The sequence below is a fragment of the Salvelinus alpinus genome, chromosome 2 (assembly GCF_045679555.1).
Source record: "Salvelinus alpinus chromosome 2, SLU_Salpinus.1, whole genome shotgun sequence".
NCBI lineage: Eukaryota > Metazoa > Chordata > Actinopteri > Salmoniformes > Salmonidae > Salvelinus > Salvelinus alpinus.
Window position 1 is genome coordinate 106,812,631 of NC_092087.1, and position 26,251 is coordinate 106,838,881.

Consider the following 26,251-nt stretch of genomic DNA (forward strand, 5'->3'; position numbering starts at 1 on the left):
TATTATTTGACCCCGCTGGTCATCTATGAATGTTTGAACATCTTGGCCATGTACTGTTATAATCTCAACCCGGTTCAGCCAGAGGAGGACTGGCCACCCCTCAGAGCCTAGTTCCTCCCTAGGTTTCTTCCTAGGTTCCTGCCTTTCATGGGAGTTTTTCCTAGCCCTTGTGCTTCTACATCTGCATTGCTTGCCGTTTGGGGTTTTAGGCTGGGTTTCTGTTCAGCACTTTGTGACATCGGTTGATGTAAGAAGGGCTTTATAAATACATTTGATTGATTTGATTAATTCAGCACCGTCAACACTTTAATTATCGCTTATTTAAGCCAGAAAATGTGCTCCCTACTTCCACTCACGCTAAAACCAGCACTGCAGCTGCAATGAATGAGTACAGCAGCGTGTACTGACGAGCGATGTTGTTATTATCGGCTTGTCTTTTTTAATATGCAGGAATATTTCACTTTCTCTGGTCATAGCGGTAACAACATGAATTGAGGCAGAAATAATGCAGTGTGACTTGAGTTTCACCCTCAGCTGGAAGACCGTGTCCCCTTTTTCTCAGGAGAGGGAAGGAGGGCAGAGGGACGGTGGGCAGAGGGACGGTGGGCAGAGGGACGGAGGGCAGAGAGAAGGAGGGCAGAGGGACGGAGGGCAGAGGGACGGAGGGCAGAGGGACGGAGGGCAGAGGGACGGAGGGCAGAGGGACGGAGGGCAGAGGGACGGAGGGCAGAGAGAAGGAGGGCAGAGGGACGGAGGGCAGAGGGACGGAGGGCAGAGGGATGGAGGGCAGAGGGACGGAGGGCAAAAAATATGTCTGTCACCGTATAAGAACAGCTGTTTACTTACATCCTGCCAGTTCTCTGTTCTGCCCTGCGAGGTGATACAGAGAACCCGTATATACGAAAATTGCATTTACCATTTATCGCTTGAGTTTAATTAAAGTACTTAAAGTATATTCAGTGACTCTGAATCACATTTTATCCTGATACCAGATTTGAATTGACGCAAATCCCTTATAATTAGCTGATCAATGTATCCTGTTGGTGGCTAATTGACTGGCAAGTCACGTTAGCCTGTCTTCTATGCTAATGTTAGCTAGCTAGATAACTTATAGCTAGCCAACTTGAACCTGATTGCTAAAATCAACATTCGCTAGAACAGTTTAAATTATTTTGATTAACTTACGATGTCTGCAATACCTGGGAAATCCTGACATGTGGGTGGAGTTATATGGATGGGATGCCTGAATACAAAGTACACTATATATACACAACAGTACGTGGGGACCCCTTAAAGTTAGTGGGTTCGGCTATTTCAGCCATACCCGTTGCTGACAGGTTTATAAAATTGAGCACACCGCCATGCAATCTCCATAGACAAACATTGGCAATAGAATGGCCTTACTGAAGAGCTCAGTGACTTCCAACGTGGCACCATCATAGGATGCCCTTCTAGAGCTTCCCCGGGCAACTATACGTGCTGTTATTGTGAAGTGGAAACATCTAGGAGCAACAACGGCTCAGCCGCGAAGTGGTAGGCCACACATTCACAGAACAGGACTACTGAGTGCTGAACCGCATAGCATCGTCTGTTCTCGGTTGCAACACTCACTACCGAGTTCCAAACTGCCTCTGGAAGCAACGTCAGCACAAGAACTGGTCGTCGGGAGCTTCATGAAAATGGGTTTCCATGGCCGAGCAGCTGCACACAAGCCTAAAATCACGATGCACAATGCCAAGCGTCGGCTGGAGTGTTGTAAAGCTCGCCACCATTGGACTCTGGAGCAGTGGAAATTAGTTCTCTGGAGAGATGAATCACACTTCACCAGCTGGCAGTCTGACAGGAGAATCTGGTTTAGGCAGATCCCAGGAGCACACTACCTGCCCCAATGCATATTGCCAACTGTAAAGTTAGGAGGAGGAGGAATAATGGTCTGGGGCTGTTTTTCCATGGTTCAGGCTAGATCCCTTAGTTCCAGTGAAGGGAAATGTTAGTGCTACAGCATTCAATGACATTCTAGATGATTCTGTGCTTCCAACTTTGTGGCAACAGTTTGGGGAAGGCCCTTTCCTGTTTCAGCACGACAATACCTGTGCACACAGCGAGGTCCATTCAGGAATGGTTTGTCGAGATCGGCGTGGAAGAACTTGACTGGCCTGCACAGACCCCTGACCTCAACCCCATTGAACACCTTTGGGATGAATTGGAACGCCGACTGCGTGCCAGGCCTAATCGCCCAACATCAGTGCCTGACCTCACTAATGCTCTTGTGGCTGAGTGGAAACAAGTCACCCCACAGCAATGTTCCAACATCTAGTGGAAAGCCTTCCCAGAAGAGTAGAGGCTGTTATAGCAGCAAAAGGGGGGACCAACTCCATATTAATGCCCATGATTTTGTAATGAGATGTTCGAGGAGCAGGTGTCCACATACTTCTGGTCATTTAGTGGAAGTAGCTGTTGTTGTTTAGCTTGGATTTGTATTGTGGTGGAAATTTAATTGAATTTGTAAACATATCAAATGGACTACAACAGAGAACAGGATTTTTTATTTTACCTTTAGGATGAATGTATGCATATCAAAAAAGACAGTCACGCCCCCATTCTCATCGACAGGGCTGTAGTGGAGCAGGTTGAGAGCTTCAAGTTCCTTGGCGTCCACATCAACAACAAACTAACATGGTCCAAACACACCAAGACAGTTGTGAAGAGGGCACGACAAAACCTATTCCCCCTCAGGAGACTGAAAAGATTTGGCATGGGTTCTCAGATCCTAAAAAGGTTCTACAGCTGCACCATCGAGAGCATCCTGACTGGTTGCATCACCGCCTGGTATGGCAACTGCTCGGCATCTGACCGCAAGGCACTACAGAGGGTAGTGCGAACGCCCCAGTACATCACTGGGGCCAAGTTTCCTGCTATCCAGGACCTCTATACCAGGCGGTGTCAGAGGAAGGCCCTAAAAATTGTCAAAGACTCCAGCCACCCTAGTCATAGACTGTTCTCTCTGCTACCGCATGGCGAGCGGTATCGGAGTGCCAAGTCTAGATCCAAGAGGCTTCTAAACAGCGTCTACCCCCAAGCCATAAGACTCATGAGCACCTAATCAAATGGCTACCCAGACTATTTGCATTGCCCCCATCCGCCTCTTTTACACCCCTGCCACTCTCTGTTGTTATCATCTATGCATAGTCACTTTAATAACTCTACCTACATGTACATATTACCTCCACTAACCGGTGCCCCTGCACATTAACTCTGTACCAGTACCCCCCTGTATATAATCTCGCTATTGTTATTTTACTGCTGCTCTTTAATTACTTACTACTTTCATTACTTAATTACTTTTATTTCTTATTCATATTTTTTTTAAAGTGCATTGTTGGTTAGGGGCTCGTAAGTAAGCATTTCACTGTAAGGTCTGTTGTATTCAGCATTTCACTGTAAGGTCTGTTGTATTAAGCATTTCACTGTAAGGTCTGTTGTATTCAGCATTTCACTGTAAGGTCTGTTGTATTAAGCATTTCACTGTAAGGTCTGTTGTATTCAGCATTTCACTGTAAGGTCTGTTGTAGTAAGCATTTCACTGTAAGGTCTGTTGTATTAAGCATTTCACTGTAAGGTCTGTTGTATTAAGCATTTCACTGTAAGGTCTGTTGTATTAAGCATTTCACTGTAAGGTCTGTTGTATTAAGCATTTCACTGTAAGGTCTGTTGTATTAAGCATTTCACTGTAAGGTCTGTTGTATTCAGCATTTCACTGTAAGGTCTGTTGTATTCAGCATTTCACTGTAAGGTCTGTTGTATTCAGCATTTCACTGTAAGGTCTGTTGTATTCAGCATTTCACTGTAAGGTCTGTTGTATTCAGCATTTCACTGTAAGGTCTGTTGTAGTAAGCATTTCACTGTAAGGTCTGTTGTATTCAGCATTTCACTGTAAGGTCTGTTGTATTCAGCATTTCACTGTAAGGTCTGTTGTAGTAAGCATTTCACTGTAAGGTCTGTTGTATTCAGCATTTCACTGTAAGGTCTGTTGTAGTAAGCATTTCACTGTAAGGTCTGTTGTATTAAGCATTTCACTGTAAGGTCTGTTGTATTAAGCATTTCACTGTAAGGTCTGTTGTATTCAGCATTTCACTGTAAGGTCTGTTGTATTCAGCATTTCACTGTAAGGTCTGTTGTATTCAGCATTTCACTGTAAGGTCTGTTGTATTAAGCATTTCACTGTAAGGTCTGTTGTATTAAGCATTTCACTGTAAGGTCTGTTGTATTAAGCATTTCACTGTAAGGTCTGTTGTATTAAGCATTTCATTGTAAGGTCTGTTGTATTAAGCATTTCACTGTAAGGTCTGTTGTATTAAGCATTTCACTGTAAGGTCTGTTGTATTAAGCATTTCACTGTAAGGTCTGTTGTATTCAGCATTTCACTGTAAGGTCTGTTGTATTAAGCATTTCACTGTAAGGTCTGTTGTATTAAGCATTTCACTGTAAGGTCTGTTGTATTCAGCATTTCACTGTAAGGTCTGTTGTATTAAGCATTTCACTGTAAGGTCTGTTGTATTAAGCATTTCACTGTAAGGTCTGTTGTATTCAGCATTTCACTGTAAGGTCTGTTGTATTAAGCATTTCACTGTAAGGTCTGTTGTATTCAGCATTTCACTGTAAGGTCTGTTGTATTAAGCATTTCACTGTAAGGTCTGTTGTATTAAGCATTTCACTGTAAGGTCTGTTGTATTAAGCATTTCACTGTAAGGTCTGTTGTATTAAGCATTTCACTGTAAGGTCTGTTGTATTAAGCATTTCACTGTAAGGTCTGTTGTATTAAGCATTTCACTGTAAGGTCTGTTGTATTCAGCATTTCACTGTAAGGTCTGTTGTATTCAGCATTTCACTGTAAGGTCTGTTGTATTCAGCATTTCACTGTAAGGTCTGTTGTATTCAGCATTTCACTGTAAGGTCTGTTGTATTAAGCATTTCACTGTAAGGTCTGTTGTATTAAGCATTTCACTGTAAGGTCTGTTGTATTCAGCATTTCACTGTAAGGTCTGTTGTATTCAGCATTTCACTGTAAGGTCTGTTGTATTAAGCATTTCACTGTAAGGTCTGTTGTATTAAGCATTTCACTGTAAGGTCTGTTGTATTAAGCATTTCACTGTAAGGTCTGTTGTATTCAGCATTTCACTGTAAGGTCTGTTGTATTAAGCATTTCACTGTAAGGTCTGTTGTATTAAGCATTTCACTGTAAGGTCTGTTGTATTAAGCATTTCACTGTAAAGGTCTGTTGTATTCAGCATTTCACTGTAAAGGCCTGTTGTATTCAGCATTTCACTGTAAGGTCTGTTGTATTCAGCATTTCACTGTAAGGTCTGTTGTATTCAGCATTTCACTGTAAGGTCTGTTGTATTCAGCATTTCACTGTAAGGTCTGTTGTATTAAGCATTTCACTGTAAGGTCTGTTGTATTAAGCATTTCACTGTAAGGTCTGTTGTATTAAGCATTTCACTGTAAGGTCTGTTGTATTAAGCATTTCACTGTAAGGTCTGTTGTATTAAGCATTTCACTGTAAGGTCTGTTGTATTAAGCATTTCACTGTAAGGTCTGTTGTATTAAGCATTTCACTGTAAGGTCTGTTGTATTAAGCATTTCACTGTAAGGTCTGTTGTATTAAGCATTTCACTGTAAGGTCTGTTGTATTAAGCATTTCACTGTAAGGTCTGTTGTATTAAGCATTTCACTGTAAGGTCTGTTGTATTAAGCATTTCACTGTAAGGTCTGTTGTATTAAGCATTTCACTGTAAGGTCTGTTGTATTAAGCATTTCACTGTAAGGTCTGTTGTATTAAGCATTTCACTGTAAGGTCTGTTGTATTAAGCATTTCACTGTAAGGTCTGTTGTATTAAGCATTTCACTGTAAGGTCTGTTGTATTAAGCATTTCACTGTAAGGTCTGTTGTATTAAGCATTTCACTGTAAGGTCTGTTGTATTAAGCATTTCACTGTAAGGTCTGTTGTATTAAGCATTTCACTGTAAGGTCTGTTGTATTCAGCATTTCACTGTAAGGTCTACTACACCTGTTGTATTCAGCATTTCACTGTAAGATCTGTTGTATTCGGCGCGTTTTGATTAGATTTGAAATTGGACAAAGCTTTACCACAACCTTACTAGACGTATCCCTAACCTGAATTCCCAACACTCCCATAACTAGGCCTTACTAGACGTATCCCTAACCTGAACTCCCAACACTCCCATAACTAGGCCTTACTAGACGTATCCCTAACCTGAACTCCCAACACTCCCATAACTAGGCCTTACTAGACGTATCCCTAACCTGAACTCCCAACACTCCCATAACTAGGCCTTACTAGACGTATCCCTAACCTGAACTCCCAACACTCCCATAACTAGGCCTTACTAGACGTATCCCTAACCTGAACTCCCAACACTCCCATAACTAGGCCTTACTAGACGTATCCCTAACCTGAACTCCCAACACTCCCATAACTAGGCCTTACTAGACGTATCCCTAACCTGAACTCCCAACACTCCCATAACTAGGCCTTACTAGACGTATTCCTCTCTGTAGTCTGTCTGTAAACTGTCAATGATTCAGAGTTTATATGCAAAGGTAAAGATTTTTTTTATTTTTTTATAACATTCTTCACTCTTTAAATAATTCTGGAGAGTGTGACAACAAAGTACTGGGAAAACTACTTTAAAAGCCTAATTGTCAGCTGTCAAGCGCACTTCACTTCAATTAGAAGCTCAGTCTACACGTCTTGAGATTTAAAAAAATAAAGATATATTTTTATAAGCTTTAACCATGTTGATTTCAAGGCATAAACAAAAACACAATCTCACATTCTTAGCTTAGCATTTAGCTTAGTACTTTAACTTAGCTTAGCATTCTTAGCTTAGCATTTAGCTTAGTACTTTAACTTAGCTTAGCATTCTTAGCTTAGCATTCTTAGCTTAGCATTTAGCTTAGTACTTTAACTTAGCTTAGCATTCTTAGCTTAGCATTCTTAGCTTAGCATTCTTAGCTTAGCATTTAGCTTAGTACTTTAACTTAGAAACTAGCCTCTCAATTCTCTCATGTGATTTCAGGGCCGCTAACCTGGGAAATGTCATTGAACAATGAGAGCAGTGGAAAATCTTCTGTCTGGTATGAGTTCTCTCATGTGATTTCAGGTGTCCTTCCCAGTTAAAAGTCTTTCCGCATTGAGAGCAGTGGTAAGGCTTCTCTCCTGTATGTGAAGATTTTTCTCCCGTGTGTGAAGGCACCTCTCCTGTATTTGAAGGTTTTTCTCCTATGTGTATTCTTTGATGATGTTTCAGGCTCTGTAACCACGTAAAAAACTTTCCACATTGGGAGCATTGGTGAGGCTTTTCTCCTATATGTGTTCTGTCATGTTCCTTCAGGTCCCCTGATTGGGTAAAACTCTGTCCACAGTGGAGGCAGCGGTATAGTTTTTTCCCTGTATGTATTCTCTCATGTTCTTTCAGGTTCGCTAAGCAGGTAAAATTATTTCCGCAGTGGGAGCAGTGGTAAAGCTTTTCTCCAGTGTTCATTCTCTGATGTAATTTTAGTTGACCTGACCGGGTAAAACTCTTTCCACACAGGGAGCATTGGTAAGGCTTTTCTCCTGTGTGTATTCTCTCATGTCTTTTCATGCTCCATAGCCATCTAAAACTCTTTCCACACTGAGAGCAGTGGTGTCGTCTTGCTGGATTGGACGTCTCTGGCTCTGGTTCCTCTGAGTCTGGTTCCTCTGAGTCTGGTCCTGCCAAAAACAAACAGTTTTTATTGAAACAGAATGACCTGAATGAAACCTCCACATCTACATTTACATTTACATTACATTTTGTACGCCGATTATGGCTGATTACATTGCACTCCACGAGGAGACTGCGTGGCAGGCTGACCACCTGTTACGCGAGTGCAGCAAGAAGCCAAGGTAGCATTAAAGCTAGCATTAAACGTATCTTATAAAAAACAAACAATCTTAACATAATCTAGTGACTTGTGTTATCTACACATGGTTGATGATGTTACTAGTTTAACTAGCTTGTCCTGCGTTGCAAATAATCATTGCGGTGCCTGTTAATTTATCATCCAATCACAACCTACTTCGCCAAACGGGTGATGATTTAACAAGCGCATTCGCGAAAAAAGGACTGTCGTTGCACCAATGTACCTAACGATAAACATCAATGCCTTAAAATCAATACAAGTATATTTTTTAAAACCTGCATTTAAAAGAAATTCATGTTAGCAGGCAATATTAACTAGGGAAATTGTGTCACTTCTCTTGCGTTCAGTGCAAGCAGAGTCAGGGTATATGCAGCATTTTGGGCCGCCGCGCTCGTTGCAAACTGTGAAGACTATTTCTTCCGAACAAAGACCGCAATTAATTTGCCAGAATTTTACAAAATTATGACATAACATTGAAGGTTGTGCAATGTAACAGCAATATTTAGACTTATGGATGCCACCCGTTCGATAAAATACGGAACGGTTCCGTATTTCACTGAAAAAATAAACGTTTTGTTTTTCGAAATGATAGTTTCCGGAATGGACCATATTAATGACCCAAGGCTCGTATTTCTGTGTGTTTATTATATTATAATTAAGTCTATGATTTGATAGTTGATAGAGCAGTCTGACTGAGTGGTGGTAGGCAGCAGTAGGCTAGTAAACATTCATTCAAGCAGCACTTTCCTGCGTTTGCCAGCAGCTCTTCGCAATGCTTGAAGCAGAGCGCTGTTTATGACTTCAAGCCTATCAACTACCGAGATTAGGCTGGCAATACTATAGTGCCTATAAGAACATCCAATAGTCAAAGGTATATGAAATACAAATGGTAGAGAGAGAAATAGTCCTATAATAACTACAACCTAAAACTTCTTACCTGGGAATATTGAAGACTCATGTTAAAAGGAACAACCAGCTGTCATATGTTCTCATGTTCTGAGCAAGGAACTTAAACGTTAGCTTTTTTACATGGCACATATTGCACTTTTACTTTCTTCTCCAACACTTTGTTTTTGCATTATTTAAACCAAATTGAACATCCTTCATTATTTATTTGAGACGAAATAGATGTTTATTTATGTATTATATTAAGTTAAGGTTAAGTGTTCATTCAGTATTGTTGTAATTGTCATTATTACAAATATATAAAAATAGTTAACGGCTTTTTTTGGTCCTCCAATATTCGGTATCGGCGTTGAAAAATCATAATCGGTCGAACTCTAGTTTAGATCCCTGTAATATGGATATCTTTCCTTCAGGGTTGTAGCACAATACGTCCAGAAGAGGGTGCCTCCACTACACTGAGTCACTATAAGTCCAGAAGAGGGTGCCTCCACTACACTGAGTCACTATACGTCCAGAAGAGGGTGCCTCCACTACACTGAGTCACTATAAGTCCAGAAGAGGGTGCCTCCACTATACTGAGTCACTATACGTCCAGAAGAGGGTGCCTCCACTACACTGAGTCACTATACGTCCAGAAGAGGGTGCCTCCACTACACTGAGTCACTATAAGTCCAGAAGAGGGTGCCTCTACTACACTGAGTCACTATAAGTCCAGAAGAGGGTGCCTCCACTACACTGAGTCACTATAAGTCCAGTAGAGGGTGCCTCCACTACACTGAGTCACTATAAGTCCAGTAGAGGGTGCCTCCACTACACTGAGTCACTATAAGTCCAGTAGAGGGTGCCTCCACTACACTGAGTCACTATACGTCCAGAAGAGGGTGCGTCCACTACACTGAGTCACTATAAGTCCAGTAGAGGGTGCCTCCACTACACTGAGTCACTATAAGTCCAGAAGAGGGTGCCTCCAGTACACTGAGTCACTATACGTCCAGAAGAGGGTGCCTCCACTACACTGAGTCACTATAAGTCCAGACTTGTAAAAATGTCACTTCTTCAATGCATTTATTCCACTCCTCGTACCTAATGTTTGTCCTGTGTAAATTGCCTGTTTGGTTTGCAAAAAATCCGTAGTTTTTAATCAAACACATTTGTGACGTCTTTCCATTGTTGTCCAATGAAGTAGGAAGTAAGGACTTCAAGCGTGCTCTACCACTCGATATTTTATAAATATCCATTCTTTAACACCTACTGTGTCAGTTGGATTCTACTGTGTACCTGTGCTTGTCCTGATTGTCACACAGTTGTCAGTTGGATTCTACTGTGTACCTGTGCTTGTCGCTTGTCCTGATTGTTAAACAGTTGGCAGTTGGAATCTACTGTGTACCTGTGCTTGTCGCATGTCCTGATTGTTAAACAGTTGGCAGTTGGAATCTACTGTGTACCTGTGCTTGTCCTGATTGTTACACAGTTGTCAGTTGGATTCTACTGTGTACCTGTGCTTGTCCTGATTGTCACACAGTTGTCAGTTGGATTCTACTGTGTACCTGTGTTTGTCCTGATTGTCACACAGTTGTCAGTTGGATTCTACTGTGTACCTGTGCTTGTCCTGATTGTCACACAGTTGTCAGTTGGATTCTACTGTGTACCTGTGCTTGTCGCTTGTCCTGATTGTTAAACAGTTGGCAGTTGGAATCTACTGTGTACCTGTGCTTGTCGCATGTCCTGATTGTTAAACAGTTGGCAGTTGGAATCTACTGTGTACCTGTGCTTGTCCTGATTGTTACACAGTTGTCAGTTGGATTCTACTGTGTACCTGTGCTTGTCCTGATTGTCACACAGTTGTCAGTTGGATTCTACTGTGTACCTGTGTTTGTCCTGATTGTCACACAGTTGTCAGTTGGATTCTACTGTGTACCTGTGTTTGTTCTGATTGTTAAACAGTTGTCAGTTGGATTCTACTGTGCCTGTGTTTGTCCTGATTGTTACACAGTTGGCAGTTGGATTCTACTGTGTACCTGTGCTTGTCCTGATTGTCACACAGTTGGCAGTTGGATTCTACTGTGTACCTGTGTTTGTCGCTTGTCCTGATTGTTACACAGTTGGCAGTTGGATTCTACTGTGTACCTCTGCTTGTCCTGATTGTCACACAGTTGTCAGTTGGATTCTACTGTGTACCTGTGTTTGTCCTGATTGTCACACAGTTGGCAGTTGGATTCTACTGTGTACCTGTGTTTGTCGCTTGTCCTGATTGTTACACAGTTGGCAGTTGGATTCTACTGTGTACCTGTGTTTGTCCTGATTGTTACACAGTTGGCAGTTGGATTCTACTGTGTACCTGTGCTTGTCGCTTGTCCTGATTGTTACACAGTTGGCAGTTGGAATCCATCATTTATGCATCCCTTGCCAAAACAAATCTGCAGTGCAATGACGGGCTGCTCCTTCTCCGTTTAGAAACCACGACCCTTCGTCAGAGGTCGCATTTAAATAGTACTTTTATTAAAAGCTACGGATTTCAGAGAACAAAGAAAGGCACGCAATTACACAGGACAGAACACAGGTACAAGGAATTAAAGATCTGACCTTTTTACAAGGACGGACTTATAGTGACTCGACGTTGTGGTGGAACCTTATTCTGGACTCATTAAGCTAGAACCCGGTATGGAAGATAGAAACAGGAATGAATAGAAAGGGCATCTGTATTCAAGTCAATGACGGCATAATGCAGGGTTTCCCACACTCTGTCCTCAGAACCCCAAGGGGTGCACGTTTTGTCCCCCCCCCCCCTACATTACCATGGCAATCCAGCATCCGTTAAAAACATTCTACATTACCATGGCAATCCAGCATTAGTTAAATGAACATTCTACATTACCATGGCAATCCAGCATCCGTAAAATGAACATTCTACATTACCATGGCAATCCAGCATCCGTTAAATGAACATTCTACATTACCATGGCAATCCAGCATCCGTTAAATGAACATTCTACATTACAATGGCAATCCAGCATCAGTTAAATGAACATTCTACATTACCATGGCAATCCAGCATCAGTTGATAGAACATTCCAAAACACCATGGAAATGATTGCATCACAATACAAGGCAGACATTGTGAGTGTACCTATGAGTTTACCAGTCAATTGCCAGGGTTGGACCTTCCAAGCCCGTTCTATTCATTCTTATTTCTATGGTATTTCTATGGTATGTTATTACAGTGATCTAAACTAGAGGCGGAGTTGGAGCCAGCAACCTACAGGAGGGTGTCTCTCCAGGAACAGGGTTGGAGAGCCCCGTTTCACAGCGTAGTTTGAACAATTCCTACTGTACTAAACATCATACTCACGTGTAAAACTTCAGTAGAATGGCCCTTTAAAACCACACATGGGTTTAACAACGGCATAGTTTGTGTCCTTGTTAAGACAGTACTCACTCATGGTGTTAATCAGATCTCCTGGCTCCTCCTCCTCTCCTTCCTCCAATGTGACAGTCATCTCCCCCTCCTCTCCTTCCTCCAATGTGACAGTCATCTCCCCCTCCTCTCCTTCCTCCAATGTGACAGTCATCTCCCCCTCCTCCTCTCCTTCCTCCAATGTGACAGTCATCTCCCCCTCCTCTCCTTCCTCCAATGTGACAGTCATCTCCCCCTCCTCTCCTTCCTCCAATGTGACAGTCATCTCCCCCTCCTCTCCTTCCTCCAATGTGATGGTCATCTCCCCCTCCTCCTCTCCTTCCTCCTTTACTCCAAACACTTCTTCCTCTTCTTTCACCGTGACAGTCATCTCCTCCTCCTCCTCTTTCACTCTTTCAATTGCATCCTCTTCTTTCACAGTAACATCTTCCTCTTCTTTCACAGTAACAGCCTCTTCTTTCACAGTAACATCTTCCTCTTCTTTCACAGTAACATCTTCCTCTTCTTTCACAGTAACATCATCACCCTCTACTTCTCTTTTAACAGTCTCTTCTTTACCAGGGGGGAAGTAGCTTAGTGAGCTCATGGTTGCGGATGTTAGCTAGCTAGTTAGCCTAGCACTAGGCTAATGCTATTTTAGCTATTCAGATAGTTACTAGCAACGTAAATATGAAAGTAAAGTGGGTAACTACCTATACGACAAAGGTGTAATTACAACAAAGTGGCTATTTTACATCGAAAGCGTATACAGAGCTTGAATGTTTCGGCTACGTTGGCTAGCAAGCTACAGGAGATGCTGACTAGCTGCTGTTGTTGAGGAAGCGTCCCGTCCACTTGATTATACGTCACGCTAGCAGCATCACCTGAAAGATCGCCATCTGCTGACTGGAGGAGACAACGCAGTTAAGGAAAATATGTATTTTATTTTTTATGTAAGTATTTATTAAATAATGTTATATTGAGATGTATAAAGAGAAGCATGTGTTGATAAGTTCGGAATTTTAATGAGAGAAAATTTAAAACAAACTTCACACAAACTAAACATCTACATTTAAAGCAATTTCTGATTCATTCAGTCAAACAGTCAGATAATATCAAAATAAGCCTCTAAGTCTATAAAATAAATAAATGTACAGCACCAATCAAAAGTTTGGACACACCTACTCATTCAAGGGTTTTTCTTTATTTTTACTATTTTATACATTGTAGAATACTAATGAAGACATCAAAACTATGAAATAACACATATGGAATCATATAGTAACCAAAAAAGTGTTAAACACATCAAAATATATTTATATTTTAGACTCTTCAAAGTAGCCACCCTTTGCTTTGATGACAACTTTGCACACTCTAGGCATTATCTCAACCAGCTTCATGAGGTAGTCACCTGGAATGCATTTTAATTAACAGGTGTGCCTTGTTATAAGTTAATTTGTGGAATTTCTTCCCTTCTTAATCAGTTTGAACCAATCGGTTGTGTTGTGACAAGCCAGGGGTGGTATAAAGAAGATATTTGGTAAAAGACCAAGCCCATATTATGGTAAGAACAGCTCAAATAAGCAATGAGAAACGACAGTCCATCATTACTTTCAGACATGGTCAGTCAATCCGGAAAATTTCAAGAACTTTGAAACTTCAAGTGCAGTCGCAAAAACCATCAAGCGCTATGATGAAACTGGCTCTCATGAGGACCGCCACAGGAAAGGAAGACCCAGAGTTACCTCTGCTGCAGAGGATAAGTTCATTAGTTACCAGCCTCAGAAATTGCAGCCCAAATAAATGCTTCACAGAGTTCAAGTAATAGACACATCTCAACATCAACTGTTCAGAGGAGAATTTGCAAATCAGGATTTCATGGTCGAATTGCTGCAAAGAAATCACAACTAAAGGACACCAATAAGAAGAAGAGACTTGCTTGGGCCAAGAAACACAAGCAATGGACATTAGACCGGTGGAAATCTGTCTTTTGGTCTGATGAGTCCAAATGTGAGATGCAGAGTAGGTGAACAGATGATCTCCGCATGTGTGGTTTCTACCGTGAAGCTTGGAGGTGTGATGGTGCTTTGCTGGTGACACTGTCAGTGATTTATTTAGTGGGACTATCATTTGTTTTTCAACAGGACATTGACCCAAAACACACCTTCAGGCTGTGTAAGGGCTATTTGACCAAGAAGGAGAGTGATGGAGCGCTGCATCAGATAACCTGGCCTCCACAATCACCCGACCTCAACCCAATTGAGACGGTTTGGGATGAGTTGGACGGCAGAGTGAAGGAAAAAAAGCAGCCAACAAGTGCTCAGCATATGTGGGAACGCCTTCAAGACCGTTGGAAAATCATTCCAGGTGAAGCTGGTTGAGAGAATGCCAAGAGTGTGCAAAGCTGTCATCAAGGCAAAGTGTGGCTACTTTGAAGAATCTAACATATATTTTGATTTGTTTAACACTTTTATTGTTATTACATGATTCCATGTGTGTTATTTCATCGTTTTGATGTCTTCATTATTATTCTACAGTGTAGAAAATAGTAAAAAATAAAGAAAAACCCTTGAATGAGTAGGTGTGTCCAAACTTTTGACTGGTACTGTAGGTGTATTGTTTCTTAAACTTTGCAATCAATGGTTTTTTCTTGGCATACATTTTAAAGTGAAAAGGTGAGTCTCAGGATCACTCCGTTACCATGGAATGGCCCATAAACAAAAAACACATTCTCAGTCAAAAACACAAGTCAGAACACAGTCTCTCTATTCTCTCATGTGATTTCAGGTCCTCTGACTGGGAAAATGTCTTTCCACAATGAGAGCAGTGGTATGTCTTCTCCTCCTGTGTATGTATTCTTTCATGCTTATTCAGATGTCTTAACCGGTTAAATCTCTTTCCACAGTGGGAGCAGTGGTAGGTCTTATCTCCTCCTATATGTGTCCTGTCATGTCTATTCAGGCCTCCTAACTGGGTAAAACTCTTTCCACACAGGGAGCATTGGTAGGGCTTTGCTCCTGTGTGGGTATTCTCATGCGTTTTCAGGGTCACTAACCACCTAAAACTCTTTTCACAATAGGAACATTGGTAAGGCTTCTCTCCTGTGTGTATTCTCTCGTGCATTTTCAGGGACCCTGACTTGGTAAAACTCTTTCCACACTGGGAGCAGTGGAAAGTCTTCCTCCCTTCTGTGTGTATTTTCTCATGTGTTTTCCAGTTCCCTATCCAGGTAAAACTCTTTCCACATTGGGAGCAGTGGTAAGGCTTCTCTCCTGTGTGTATTATCTCATGCGCTTTCAGGTTGCCTAACTTAGTAAAACTCTTTCCACAGAGGGAACAGTGGTGTTTTCTTGCTGGTTTGGGCGTCTCAGGGTCTGGTTCCCCTGAAGGAGTCTTCCCGCTGTCAGACTGAGAGTCTGGTCTCTCTCCTGCCAAAAACAAACATAATATCTAGTTAAACAGAGACCGGAATGAAAGCTCAACATGATAAAACTGTCTTCCTGTTTGGTTTAATCAAGACTAGTTCTCTCAGTAACATTGCTGTTAAAAATAAACTTGGTGAGAATTTAAAAGCAAATAATATAGAGCTTCAAATCGAATCTTGCAATTATGGAATGTCATGTTTATAGGCTGAGCAGAGCTCTATAATAGATAATGTCATGTTTTTAGGCTGAGCAGAGCTCTATAATAATAGATAATGTCATGTTTACAGGCTGAGCAGAGCTTAACATAATAGATAATGTCATGTTTATAGGCTGAGCAGAGCTCTATAATAATAGAGAATGTCATGTTTTAGGCTGAGCAGAGCTCTATAATAATAGATCATGTCATGTTGAGGCTGAGCAGAGCTCTATAATAATAGATAATGTCATGGTTACAGGCTGAGCAGAGCTCTATAATAATAGATAATGTCATGTTTATAGGCTGAACAGAGCTCTATAATAATAATAGATAATGTCATGTTTACAGGCTGAGCAGAGCTCTATAATAATAGATAATGTCATGTTTATAGGCTGAGCAAAGCTCTATAATAATAGATTATGTCATGTTTACAGGCTGAGCAGAGCTCTATAATAATAGATAATGTCATGGTTACAGGCTGAGCAGAGCTCTATAATAATAGATAATGTCATGTTTTAGGCTGAGCAGAGCTCTATAGTAAAGATAATGTCATGTCTTTAGGCTGAGCAGAGCTCTATAATAATAGATAATGTCATGTTTTAGGCTGAGCAGAGCTCTATAGTAAAGATAATGTCATGTCTTTAGGCTGAGCAGAGCTCTATAATAATAGATAATGTCATGTTTTAGGCTGAGCTCTATAATAATAGATAATGTCATGGTTACAGGCTGAGCAGAGCTCTATAATAATAGATAATGTCATGTTTACAGGCTGAGCAGAGCTCTATAATAATAGATAATGTCATGTTTTAGGCTGGGGCAGAGCTCTATAATAATAGAGAATGTCATGTTTTAGGCTGAGCAGAGCTCTATAATAATAGATCATGTCATGTTGAGGCTGAGCAGAGCTCTATAATAATAGATAATGTCATGGTTACAGGCTGAGCAGAGCTCTATAATAATAGATAATGTCATGTTTATAGGCTGAACAGAGCTCTATAATAATAATAGATAATGTCATGTTTACAGGCTGAGCAGAGCTCTATAATAATAGATAATGTCATGTTTATAGGCTGAGCAAAGCTCTATAATAATAGATTATGTCATGTTTACAGGCTGAGCAGAGCTCTATAATAATAGATAATGTCATGGTTACAGGCTGAGCAGAGCTCTATAATAATAGATAATGTCATGTTTTAGGCTGAGCAGAGCTCTATAGTAAAGATAATGTCATGTCTTTAGGCTGAGCAGAGCTCTATAATAATAGATAATGTCATGTTTTAGGCTGAGCAGAGCTCTATAGTAAAGATAATGTCATGTCTTTAGGCTGAGCAGAGCTCTATAATAATAGATAATGTCATGTTTTAGGCTGAGCTCTATAATAATAGATAATGTCATGGTTACAGGCTGAGCAGAGCTCTATAATAATAGATAATGTCATGTTTACAGGCTGAGCAGAGCTCTATAATAATAGATAATGTCATGTTTTAGGCTGGGGCAGAGCTCTATAATAATAGAGAATGTCATGTTTTAGGCTGAGCAGAGCTCTATAATAATAGATCATGTCATGTTGAGGCTGAGCAGAGCTCTATAATAATAGATAATGTCATGGTTACAGGCTGAGCAGAGCTCTATAATAATAGATAATGTCATGTTTATAGGCTGAACAGAGCTCTATAATAATAATAGATAATGTCATGTTTACAGGCTGAGCAGAGCTCTATAATAATAGATAATGTCATGTTTATAGGCTGAGCAAAGCTCTATAATAATAGATTATGTCATGTTTACAGGCTGAGCAGAGCTCTATAATAATAGATAATGTCATGTTTATAGGCTGAGCAAAGCTCTATAATAATAGATTATGTCATGTTTACAGGCTGAGCAGAGCTCTATAATAATAGATAATGTCATGTTTATAGGCTGAGCAAAGCTCTATAATAATAGATTATGTCATGTTGAGGCTGAGCAGAGCTCTATAATAATAGATAATGTCATGGTTACAGGCTGAGCAGAGCTCTATAATAATAGATAATGTCATGTTTTAGGCTGAGCAGAGCTCTATAGTAAAGATAATGTCATGTCTTTAGGCTGAGCAGAGCTCTATAATAATAGATAATGTCATGTTTTAGGCTGAGCAGAGCTCTATAGTAAAGATAATGTCATGTCTTTAGGCTGAGCAGAGCTCTATAATAATAGATAATGTCATGTTTTAGGCTGAGCTCTATAATAATAGATAATGTCATGGTTACAGGCTGAGCAGAGCTCTATAATAATAGATAATGTCATGTTTACAGGCTGAGCAGAGCTCTATAATAATAGATAATGTCATGTTTTAGGCTGGGGCAGAGCTCTATAATAATAGATAATGTCATGTTTATAGGCTGATCAGAGCTCTATAATAATAGATAATGTCATGGTTACAGGCTGAGCTCTATAATAATAGATAATGTCATGTTTATAGACTGAGCTCTATAATAATAGATAATGTCATGTTTATAGGCTGAGCTCTATAATAATAGATAATGTCATGTTTATAGGCTGAGCTCTATAATAATAGATAATGTCATGTTTATAGGCTGAGCTCTATAATAATAGATAATGTCATGGTTAGCAGAGCTCTATAATAATAGATAATGTCATGTTTACAGGCTGAGCAGAGCTCTATAATAATAGATCATGTCATGTCTTTAGCCTGAGCAGAGCTCTATAATAATAGATCATGTCATGGTTACAGGCTGAGCTCTATAATAATAGATAATGTCATGTTTATAGGCTGAGCTCTATAATAATAGATAATGTCATGTTTATAGGCTGAGCTCTATAATAATATATAATGTCATGGTTACAGGCTGAGCAGAGCTCTATAATAATAGATAATGTCATGTTTACAGGCTGAACAGAGCTCTATAATAATAGATAATGTCATGTTTATAGGCTGATCAGAGCTCTATAATAATAGATAATGTCATGGTTACAGGCTGAGCAGAGCTCTATAATAATAGATCATGTCATGGTTACAGGCTGAGCTCTATAATAATAGATAGTCATGTTTATAGGCTGAGCTCTATAATAATAGATAATGTCATGTTTATAGGCTGAGCTCTATAATAATAGATAATGTCATGTTTATAGGCTGAGCTCTATAATAATAGATAATGTCATGTTTACAGGCTGAGCAGAGCTCTATAATAATAGATAATGTCATGTTTTAGGCTGGGGCAGAGCTCTATAATAATAGATAATGTCATGTTTATAGGCTGATCAGAGCTCTATAATAATAGATAATGTCATGGTTACAGGCTGAGCAGAGCTCTATAATAATAGATAATGTCATGTTTATAGGCTGAGCTCTATAATAATAGATAATGTCATGTTTATAGGCTGAGCTCTATAATAATAGATAATGTCATGTTACAGGCTGAGCTCTATAATAATAGATAATGTCATAATAGATAATGTCATGGTTACAGGCTCTAAATTAAAATGCATCATTGATAACACTGGTGCTCCCAACTTAAAAAAGTGAAAACAACATCAAATATAATGTTATATATAGAGCACCAGGAACAAATATTAGTTTTAAATCCATTGAGATATAGCCTATAGGGCCTAGTTTTAAATCCATTGAGATATAGCCTATAAGGCCTAGTTTTAAATCCATTGAGATATAGCCTATAAGGCCTAGTTTTAAATCCATTGAGATATAGCCTGTAGGGCCTAGTTTTAAATCCATTGAGATATAGCCTGTAGGGCCTAGTTTTAAATCCATTGAGATATGGCCTATAAGGCCTAGTTTTAAATCCATTGAGATATAGCCTATAAGGCCTAGTTTTAAATCCATTGAGATATAGCCTATAAGGCCTAGTTTTAAATCCATTGAGATATAGCCTATAAGGCCTAGTTTTATATCCATTGAGATATGGCCTATAAGGCCTAGTTTTAAATCCATTGAGATATAGCCTATAGGGCCTAGTTTTAAATCCATTGAGATATGGCCTACAAGGCCTAGTTTTAAATCCATTGAGATATAGCCTGTAGGGCCTAGTTTTAAATCCATTGAGATATGGCCTACAAGGCCTAGTTTTAAATCCATTGAGATATGGCCTACAAGGCCTAGTTTTAAATCCATTGAGATATAGCCTATAAGGCCTAGTTTTAAATCCATTGAGATATAGCCTGTAGGGCCTAGTTTTATATCCATTGAGATATGGCCTATAAGGCCTAGTTTTAAATCCATTGAGATATGGCCTATAGGGCCTAGTTTTAAATCCATTGAGATATAGCCTATAAGGCCTAGTTTTAAATCCATTGAGATATAGCCTGTAGGGCCTAGTTTTAAATCCATTGAGATATGGCCTATAAGGCCTAGTTTTAAATCCATTGAGATATAGCCTATAAGGCCTAGTTTTAAATCCATTGAGATATGGCCTATAGGGCCTAGTTTTAAATCCATTGAGATATAGCCTGTAGGGCCTAGTTTTAAATCCATTGAGATATAGCCTATAGGGCCTAGTTTTATATCCATTGAGATATAGCCTATAAGGCCTAGTTTTAAATCCATTGAGATATAGCCTATAAGGCCTAGTTTTAAATCCATTGAGATATGGCCTATAAGGCCTAGTTTTAAAACCATTGAGATATAGCCTATAAGGCCTAGTTTTAAAACCATTGAGATATAGCCTATAAGGCCTAGTTTTAAATCCATTGAGATATAGCCTATAGGGCCTAGTTTTAAATCCATTGAGATATGGCCTACAAGGCCTAGTTTTAAATCCATTGAGATATAGCCTGTAGGGCCTAGTTTTAAATCCATTGAGATATGGCCTACAAGGCCTAGTTTTAAATCCATTGAGATATGGCCTACAAGGCCTAGTTTTAAATCCATTGAGATATAGCCTATAAGGCCTAGTTTTAAATCCATTGAGATATAGCCTGTAGGGCCTAGTTTTATATCCATTGAGATATGGCCTATAAGGCCTAGTTTTAAATCCATTGAGATATGGCCTATAGGGCCTAGTTTTAAATCCATTGAGATATAGCCTATAAGGCCTAGTTTTAAATCCATTGAGATATAGCCTGTAGGGCCTAGTTTTAAATCCATTGAGATATGGCCTATAAGGCCTAGTTTTAAATCCATTGAGATATAGCCTATAAGGCCTAGTTTTAAATCCATTGAGATATGGCCTATAGGGCCTAGTTTTAAATCCATTGAGATATAGCCTGTAGGGCCTAGTTTTAAATCCATTGAGATATAGCCTATAGGGCCTAGTTTTATATCCATTGAGATATAGCCTATAAGGCCTAGTTTTAAATCCATTGAGATATAGCCTATAAGGCCTAGTTTTAAATCCATTGAGATATGGCCTATAAGGCCTAGTTTTAAAACCATTGAGATATAGCCTATAAGGCCTAGTTTTAAAACCATTGAGATATAGCCTATAAGGCCTAGTTTTAAATCCATTGAGATATAGCCTGTAGGGCCTAGTTTTAAATCCATTGAGATATAGCCTGTAGGGCCTAGTTTTAAATCCATTGAGATATAGCCTGTAAGGCCTAGTTTTAAATCCATTGAGATATAGCCTGTAGGGCCTAGTTTTAAATCCATTGAGATATGGCCTATAAGGCCTAGTTTTAAATCCATTGAGATATGGCCTATAAGGCCTAGTTTTAAATCCATTGAGATATAGCCTGTAGGGCCTAGTTTTAAATCCATTGAGATATAGCCTATAAGGCCTAGTTTTAAATCCATTGAGATATAGCCTATAAGGCCTAGTTTTAAATCCATTGAGATATGGCCTATAAGGCCTAGTTTTAAAACCATTGAGATATAGCCTATAAGGCCTAGTTTTAAAACCATTGAGATATAGCCTATAAGGCCTAGTTTTAAATCCATTGAGATATAGCCTGTAGGGCCTAGTTTTAAATCCATTGAGATATAGCCTGTAGGGCCTAGTTTTAAATCCATTGAGATATAGCCTGTAAGGCCTAGTTTTAAATCCATTGAGATATAGCCTGTAGGGCCTAGTTTTAAATCCATTGAGATATGGCCTATAAGGCCTAGTTTTAAATCCATTGAGATATGGCCTATAAGGCCTAGTTTTAAATCCATTGAGATATAGCCTGTAGGGCCTAGTTTTAAATCCATTGAGATATGGCCTATAAGGCCTAGTTTTAAATCCATTGAGATATGGCCTACAAGGCCTAGTTTTAAATCCATTGAGATATAGCCTACAAGGCCTAGTTTTAAATCCATTGAGATATGGCCTACAAGGCCTAGTTTTAAATCCATTGAGATATAGCCTATAAGGCCTAGTTTTAAATCCATTGAGATATAGCCTGTAGGGCCTAGTTTTAAATCCATTGAGATATGGCCTGTGCGTCATTGAAATGACAAAGTCATTAGGTTTTGTGTATCCGCACTATTTTCCTATTGAGGTGCATGTACATAGAACATTGAACACGGTCTCTTCAAGAACTTCAAGTTTGTGAGTGAAGACAAGTACAAGATCAGTCATTAACTCATTGGTATGGGGCAATTCCACAGTAACAGAGTGATGCCGAGACTAACATTTTTCACTTTAAAATGTATGTAAAACAAAAACCAAATGATTGTAAAGTTAAACAAACCGTACAACTCAACTACAAAAACACATTAACTTGAAGACCAGTGCAGATGCAAAGTTTGGTAACAGAATGACGGCACAAACAGTAAAAAACATAATTCTGTTCCAAAACTTTGCATCTCCGCTGTTCTTCAAGTAAAATGTTCTGTATAAAATTTTTTTTAAATTATTTTATTATTTTGCCCTTTTTATGTCAAATTTTGTGAATTCCAATTGGTTGTTACAGTCTTGTTCCATCACTGCAACTCCCGTACGGACTCTGCAGAAGCGAAGGATGAGAGCCGCACTGCTCTCGACCTCCTTGACACACTACTCGCTTAACCCTTGGAGCCAGCCGCACCAACGTGTCGGAGGAAACACCATACAGCTGGGGACTGAAGTCAGCGTGTATGCACCCGGCCGGCAACAAGGAGTCGCAAGAGCACGATGGGACAAGGACATTCCCAGCAGGCCAAACCCTCCCCCAACCCGGACAGCGCTGGGCCAATTGTGTGCCGCCTCATGTGTCTCCTGATCACAACCGGCTCCGACACAGCCCATGATCGAACCCGAATCTGTAGTGACGCCTCTAGCACTGCGATGCAGTGCCTTAGACCGCTGCGCCACTCAGGAGGCCCTGTGGACATTGTTAAAAGTAGTCCTTGTGCACAGAGTTGTATAGTGTGTTTAACTTACAGTTGAAGTCGGAAGTTTACATACACTTAGGTTGGAGTCATTAAAACTCGTTTTTCAACCACTCCACACATTTCTTGTTAACAAACTATAGTTTTGGCAAGTCGTTTAGGATCTACTTTGTGCATGACACAAGTCCTTTTTCCAACAATTGTTTACAGACAGATTATTTCACTTCTAATTCACTGTATCACAATTCCAGTGGGTCCGAAGTTTACATACACTAAGTTGACTGTGCCTTTAAACAGCTTGGAAAATTCCAGAAAATGATGTCATGGCCTTAGAAGCTTCTGATAGGCTAATTGACATAATTTGAGTCAATTGGAGGTGTACCTGTGGATGTATTTCAAGGCCTACCTTCAAACTCAGTGCCTCTTCGCTTGACATCATGGGAAAATCAAAAGAAATCCGCCAAGACATCAAAAAAAAATTGTAGACCCCCACAAGTCTGGTTCATCCTTGGGAGCAAATTCCAAATGCCTGAAGGTACCACGTTCATCTGTACAAACAATAGTACGCAAGTATAAACACCATGGGACCACGCAGCCGTCATACCGCTCAGGAAGGAGACGCATTCTGTTTTCTAGAGATGAACGTACTTTGGTGTGAAAAGTGCAAATCAATCCCAGAACAACAGCAAAGGACCTTGTGAATATGCTGGAGGAAACAGGTACAAAAGTATCTATAGTAAAACGAGTCCTATATCGACATAACCTGAAAGGCCGCTCAGCAAGGAAGAAGCCACTGCTCCAAAACCGCCATAAAAAAAGACAGACTACGGTTTGCAACTGCACATGGGGACAAAGATCGTACTTTTTGGAGAAATGTCCTCTGGTCTGATGAAACTGTTTGGCCATAATGACCATCATTATGTTTGGAGGAAAAAGGGGGAGGTTTGCAAGCCGAAGAACACCATCCCAACCGTGAAGCACAGAGGTGGCAGCATCATGTTGTGGGGGTGCTTTGCTGCAGTAGGGGCTGGTGCACTTCACAAAATAGATGACATGATGAGGCAGGAAAATTATGTGGATATATGGAAGCAACATCTCAAGACATCAGTCAGGAAGTTAAAGCTTGGTCGCAAATGGGTCTTCCAAATAGACAATGACCCCAAGCATACTTCCAAAGTTGTGGCAAAATGGCTTAAGGACAACAAAGTCAAGGTATTGGAGTGGCCATCACAAAGCTCTGACCTCAATCCTATAGAAAATTTGTGGGCAGAACTGAAAAAGCATGTGCGAGCAAGGAGGCCTACAAACCTGACTCAGTTACACCAGCTCTGTCAGGAAGAATGGGCCAAAATTCACCCAACTTATTGCGGGAAGCTTGTGAAAGGCTACCCGAAACGTTTGACCCAAGATAAACAATTTAAAGGCAATGCTACCAAATACTAATTGAGTGTATGTAAACTTCTGACCCACTGGGAATGTGATGAAAGAAATAAAAGCTGAAATAAATAATTCTCTACTATTATCTCTACATTTCACATTCTTAAAATAAAGTGGTGATCCTAACTGACCTAAAACAGGGAATTTTTACTAGGATTAAATGTCAGGAATTGTGAAAAACTGAGTTTAAATGTATTTGGCTAAGGTGTATGTAAACTTCCAACTTCAACTGTATAGGATATTTCAATCAGATCAGTCTGTCTTACAATATAACTGAAAAGCTTAGGACCTAACAAAACCATAGATTTTATAAACAAAATATGTAGATCTTTAAATCATATTTTAGAAAAATATATTTAGAGATGTTTAAAAATTGTGAAAAATATAATGGTAAGCATTTTATCCATTAACATTTTTTTGGTTGAGTCCCCACTCTGTAGCTTTAACAATTCCTACAGCACAACATATTCAAGTGTAGAATACCCTTTAATAAGCACACATTAGTTCAACAACTGCAGAGTTTGTGGCCTTGTTTTTTAAGACTTACTGGTGTTAATCAGATCTCCGGTCTCCTCTTCTTGTTCTTGTTCTTCTTCTTGTTCTTCTTCTTCCTCCTCCCCCAATGTAACGGTAATCTCATCCTCCTCCTCTTTCACTCCAAAAACTGCATCTACCTCTTTCCCTTCCTCTTCTTTCACAGTAACATCCTCCTCCTCTTCCTCTTCTTTAACTGTAACTTCTTCTTTCACTGTAACGTCTTTCTCTTCTTCTTTAACTGTAACCGCCTCAACCTCTACTTCTTTTTTTACCGAGACATTATCCTCCTCTTCCTTCTCTTCTTTCACGACAACGTTCAGCCACAGACCCTCTTTCTCCGTCCAGCAGACTTCTTCTTTAGCAGGAGGGCAGTAGTTTAGTGAGCTCATGGTCGGGGATGTTATCTAGCTAACTAGTTAGCATTAACGATTAGCCTAGTGCTACTGCTAACTTAACCAGCCAGGTAGATGACTACGGTAACTAACAACGTAGGCATGAATATTAAATTAAATGTGGTAACAAGTAGATACGACAGAAGTGTGTTTAAAACACAGCTAGTAATACACCGGAGCCGTCTAAATAGCTTTAATGTTTCGGCTATGTTGGCTAGCAAACTATCGAGGTGGCTGACTAGCTGCTGTTGTTGTTGAAGAAACGTCCCGTCCACTAGATTATACGTCACACAGCAGCATCGCCTGAAATATGCTCATCGCCATCTGCTGACTGGAGTTGGTGACGCAGTTGAGGGAAAAGTTATTTCATTATAAAAATACAATTATATAGAGACGTACAAATAGAAGCATGTGTTGATTGATTAGTGCAGATTTTTTATGAGTTAAAATTAAAAATCAAACTCAACATCTACTACACATTTTGGCTTCGCCCCTAAGACCCTCACAAACGTTTACAGATGCACAATTGAGAGCTTCCTTTCGGGCTGTATCACACCTCGTACGGCAATGAGCACCGCCCACAACCACAGGGCTCTCCAGAGGGTGGTGCGGTCTGCCCAACGCATCACCGTGGGAAAACTACCTGCCCTCCAGGACACCTACACCACCCAAAGACACTCACAAACTTTTACAGATGCACAATCGAGAGCATCCTGTTGGACTGTATTACCGCCTGGTACGGCAACTGC

At 40.0% G+C, this 26,251-nt stretch overlaps 1 protein-coding gene across 3 annotated transcripts; it reads right to left on the minus strand.

The window, feature by feature from the left end:
- Positions 1–6,159: 6,159 nt before the first annotated feature.
- LOC139548948 (zinc finger protein 239-like) lies at positions 6,160–25,832 on the minus strand. Of its 3 annotated transcripts, XM_071358931.1 has the most exons (3): positions 25,121–25,832; positions 12,312–15,697; positions 6,160–7,778 (listed from the first exon to the last, which is right to left on the minus strand). In XM_071358931.1, the coding sequence occupies exons 2-3, from the start codon at positions 12,874–12,876 to the stop codon at positions 7,051–7,053; spliced, it is 1,293 nt and encodes a 430-aa protein (XP_071215032.1). In that variant the 5' UTR covers positions 12,877–15,697; positions 25,121–25,832; the 3' UTR covers positions 6,160–7,050. The 3 variants fall into 3 exon arrangements, with proteins under 3 accessions (XP_071215032.1, XP_071215041.1, XP_071215048.1); XM_071358940.1 differs by lacking the exon at positions 6,160–7,778 and having other exon boundaries at positions 13,273–15,697; XM_071358947.1 differs by lacking the exons at positions 6,160–7,778; positions 12,312–15,697 and adding an exon at positions 22,227–23,129.
- Positions 25,833–26,251: the final 419 nt, after the last annotated feature.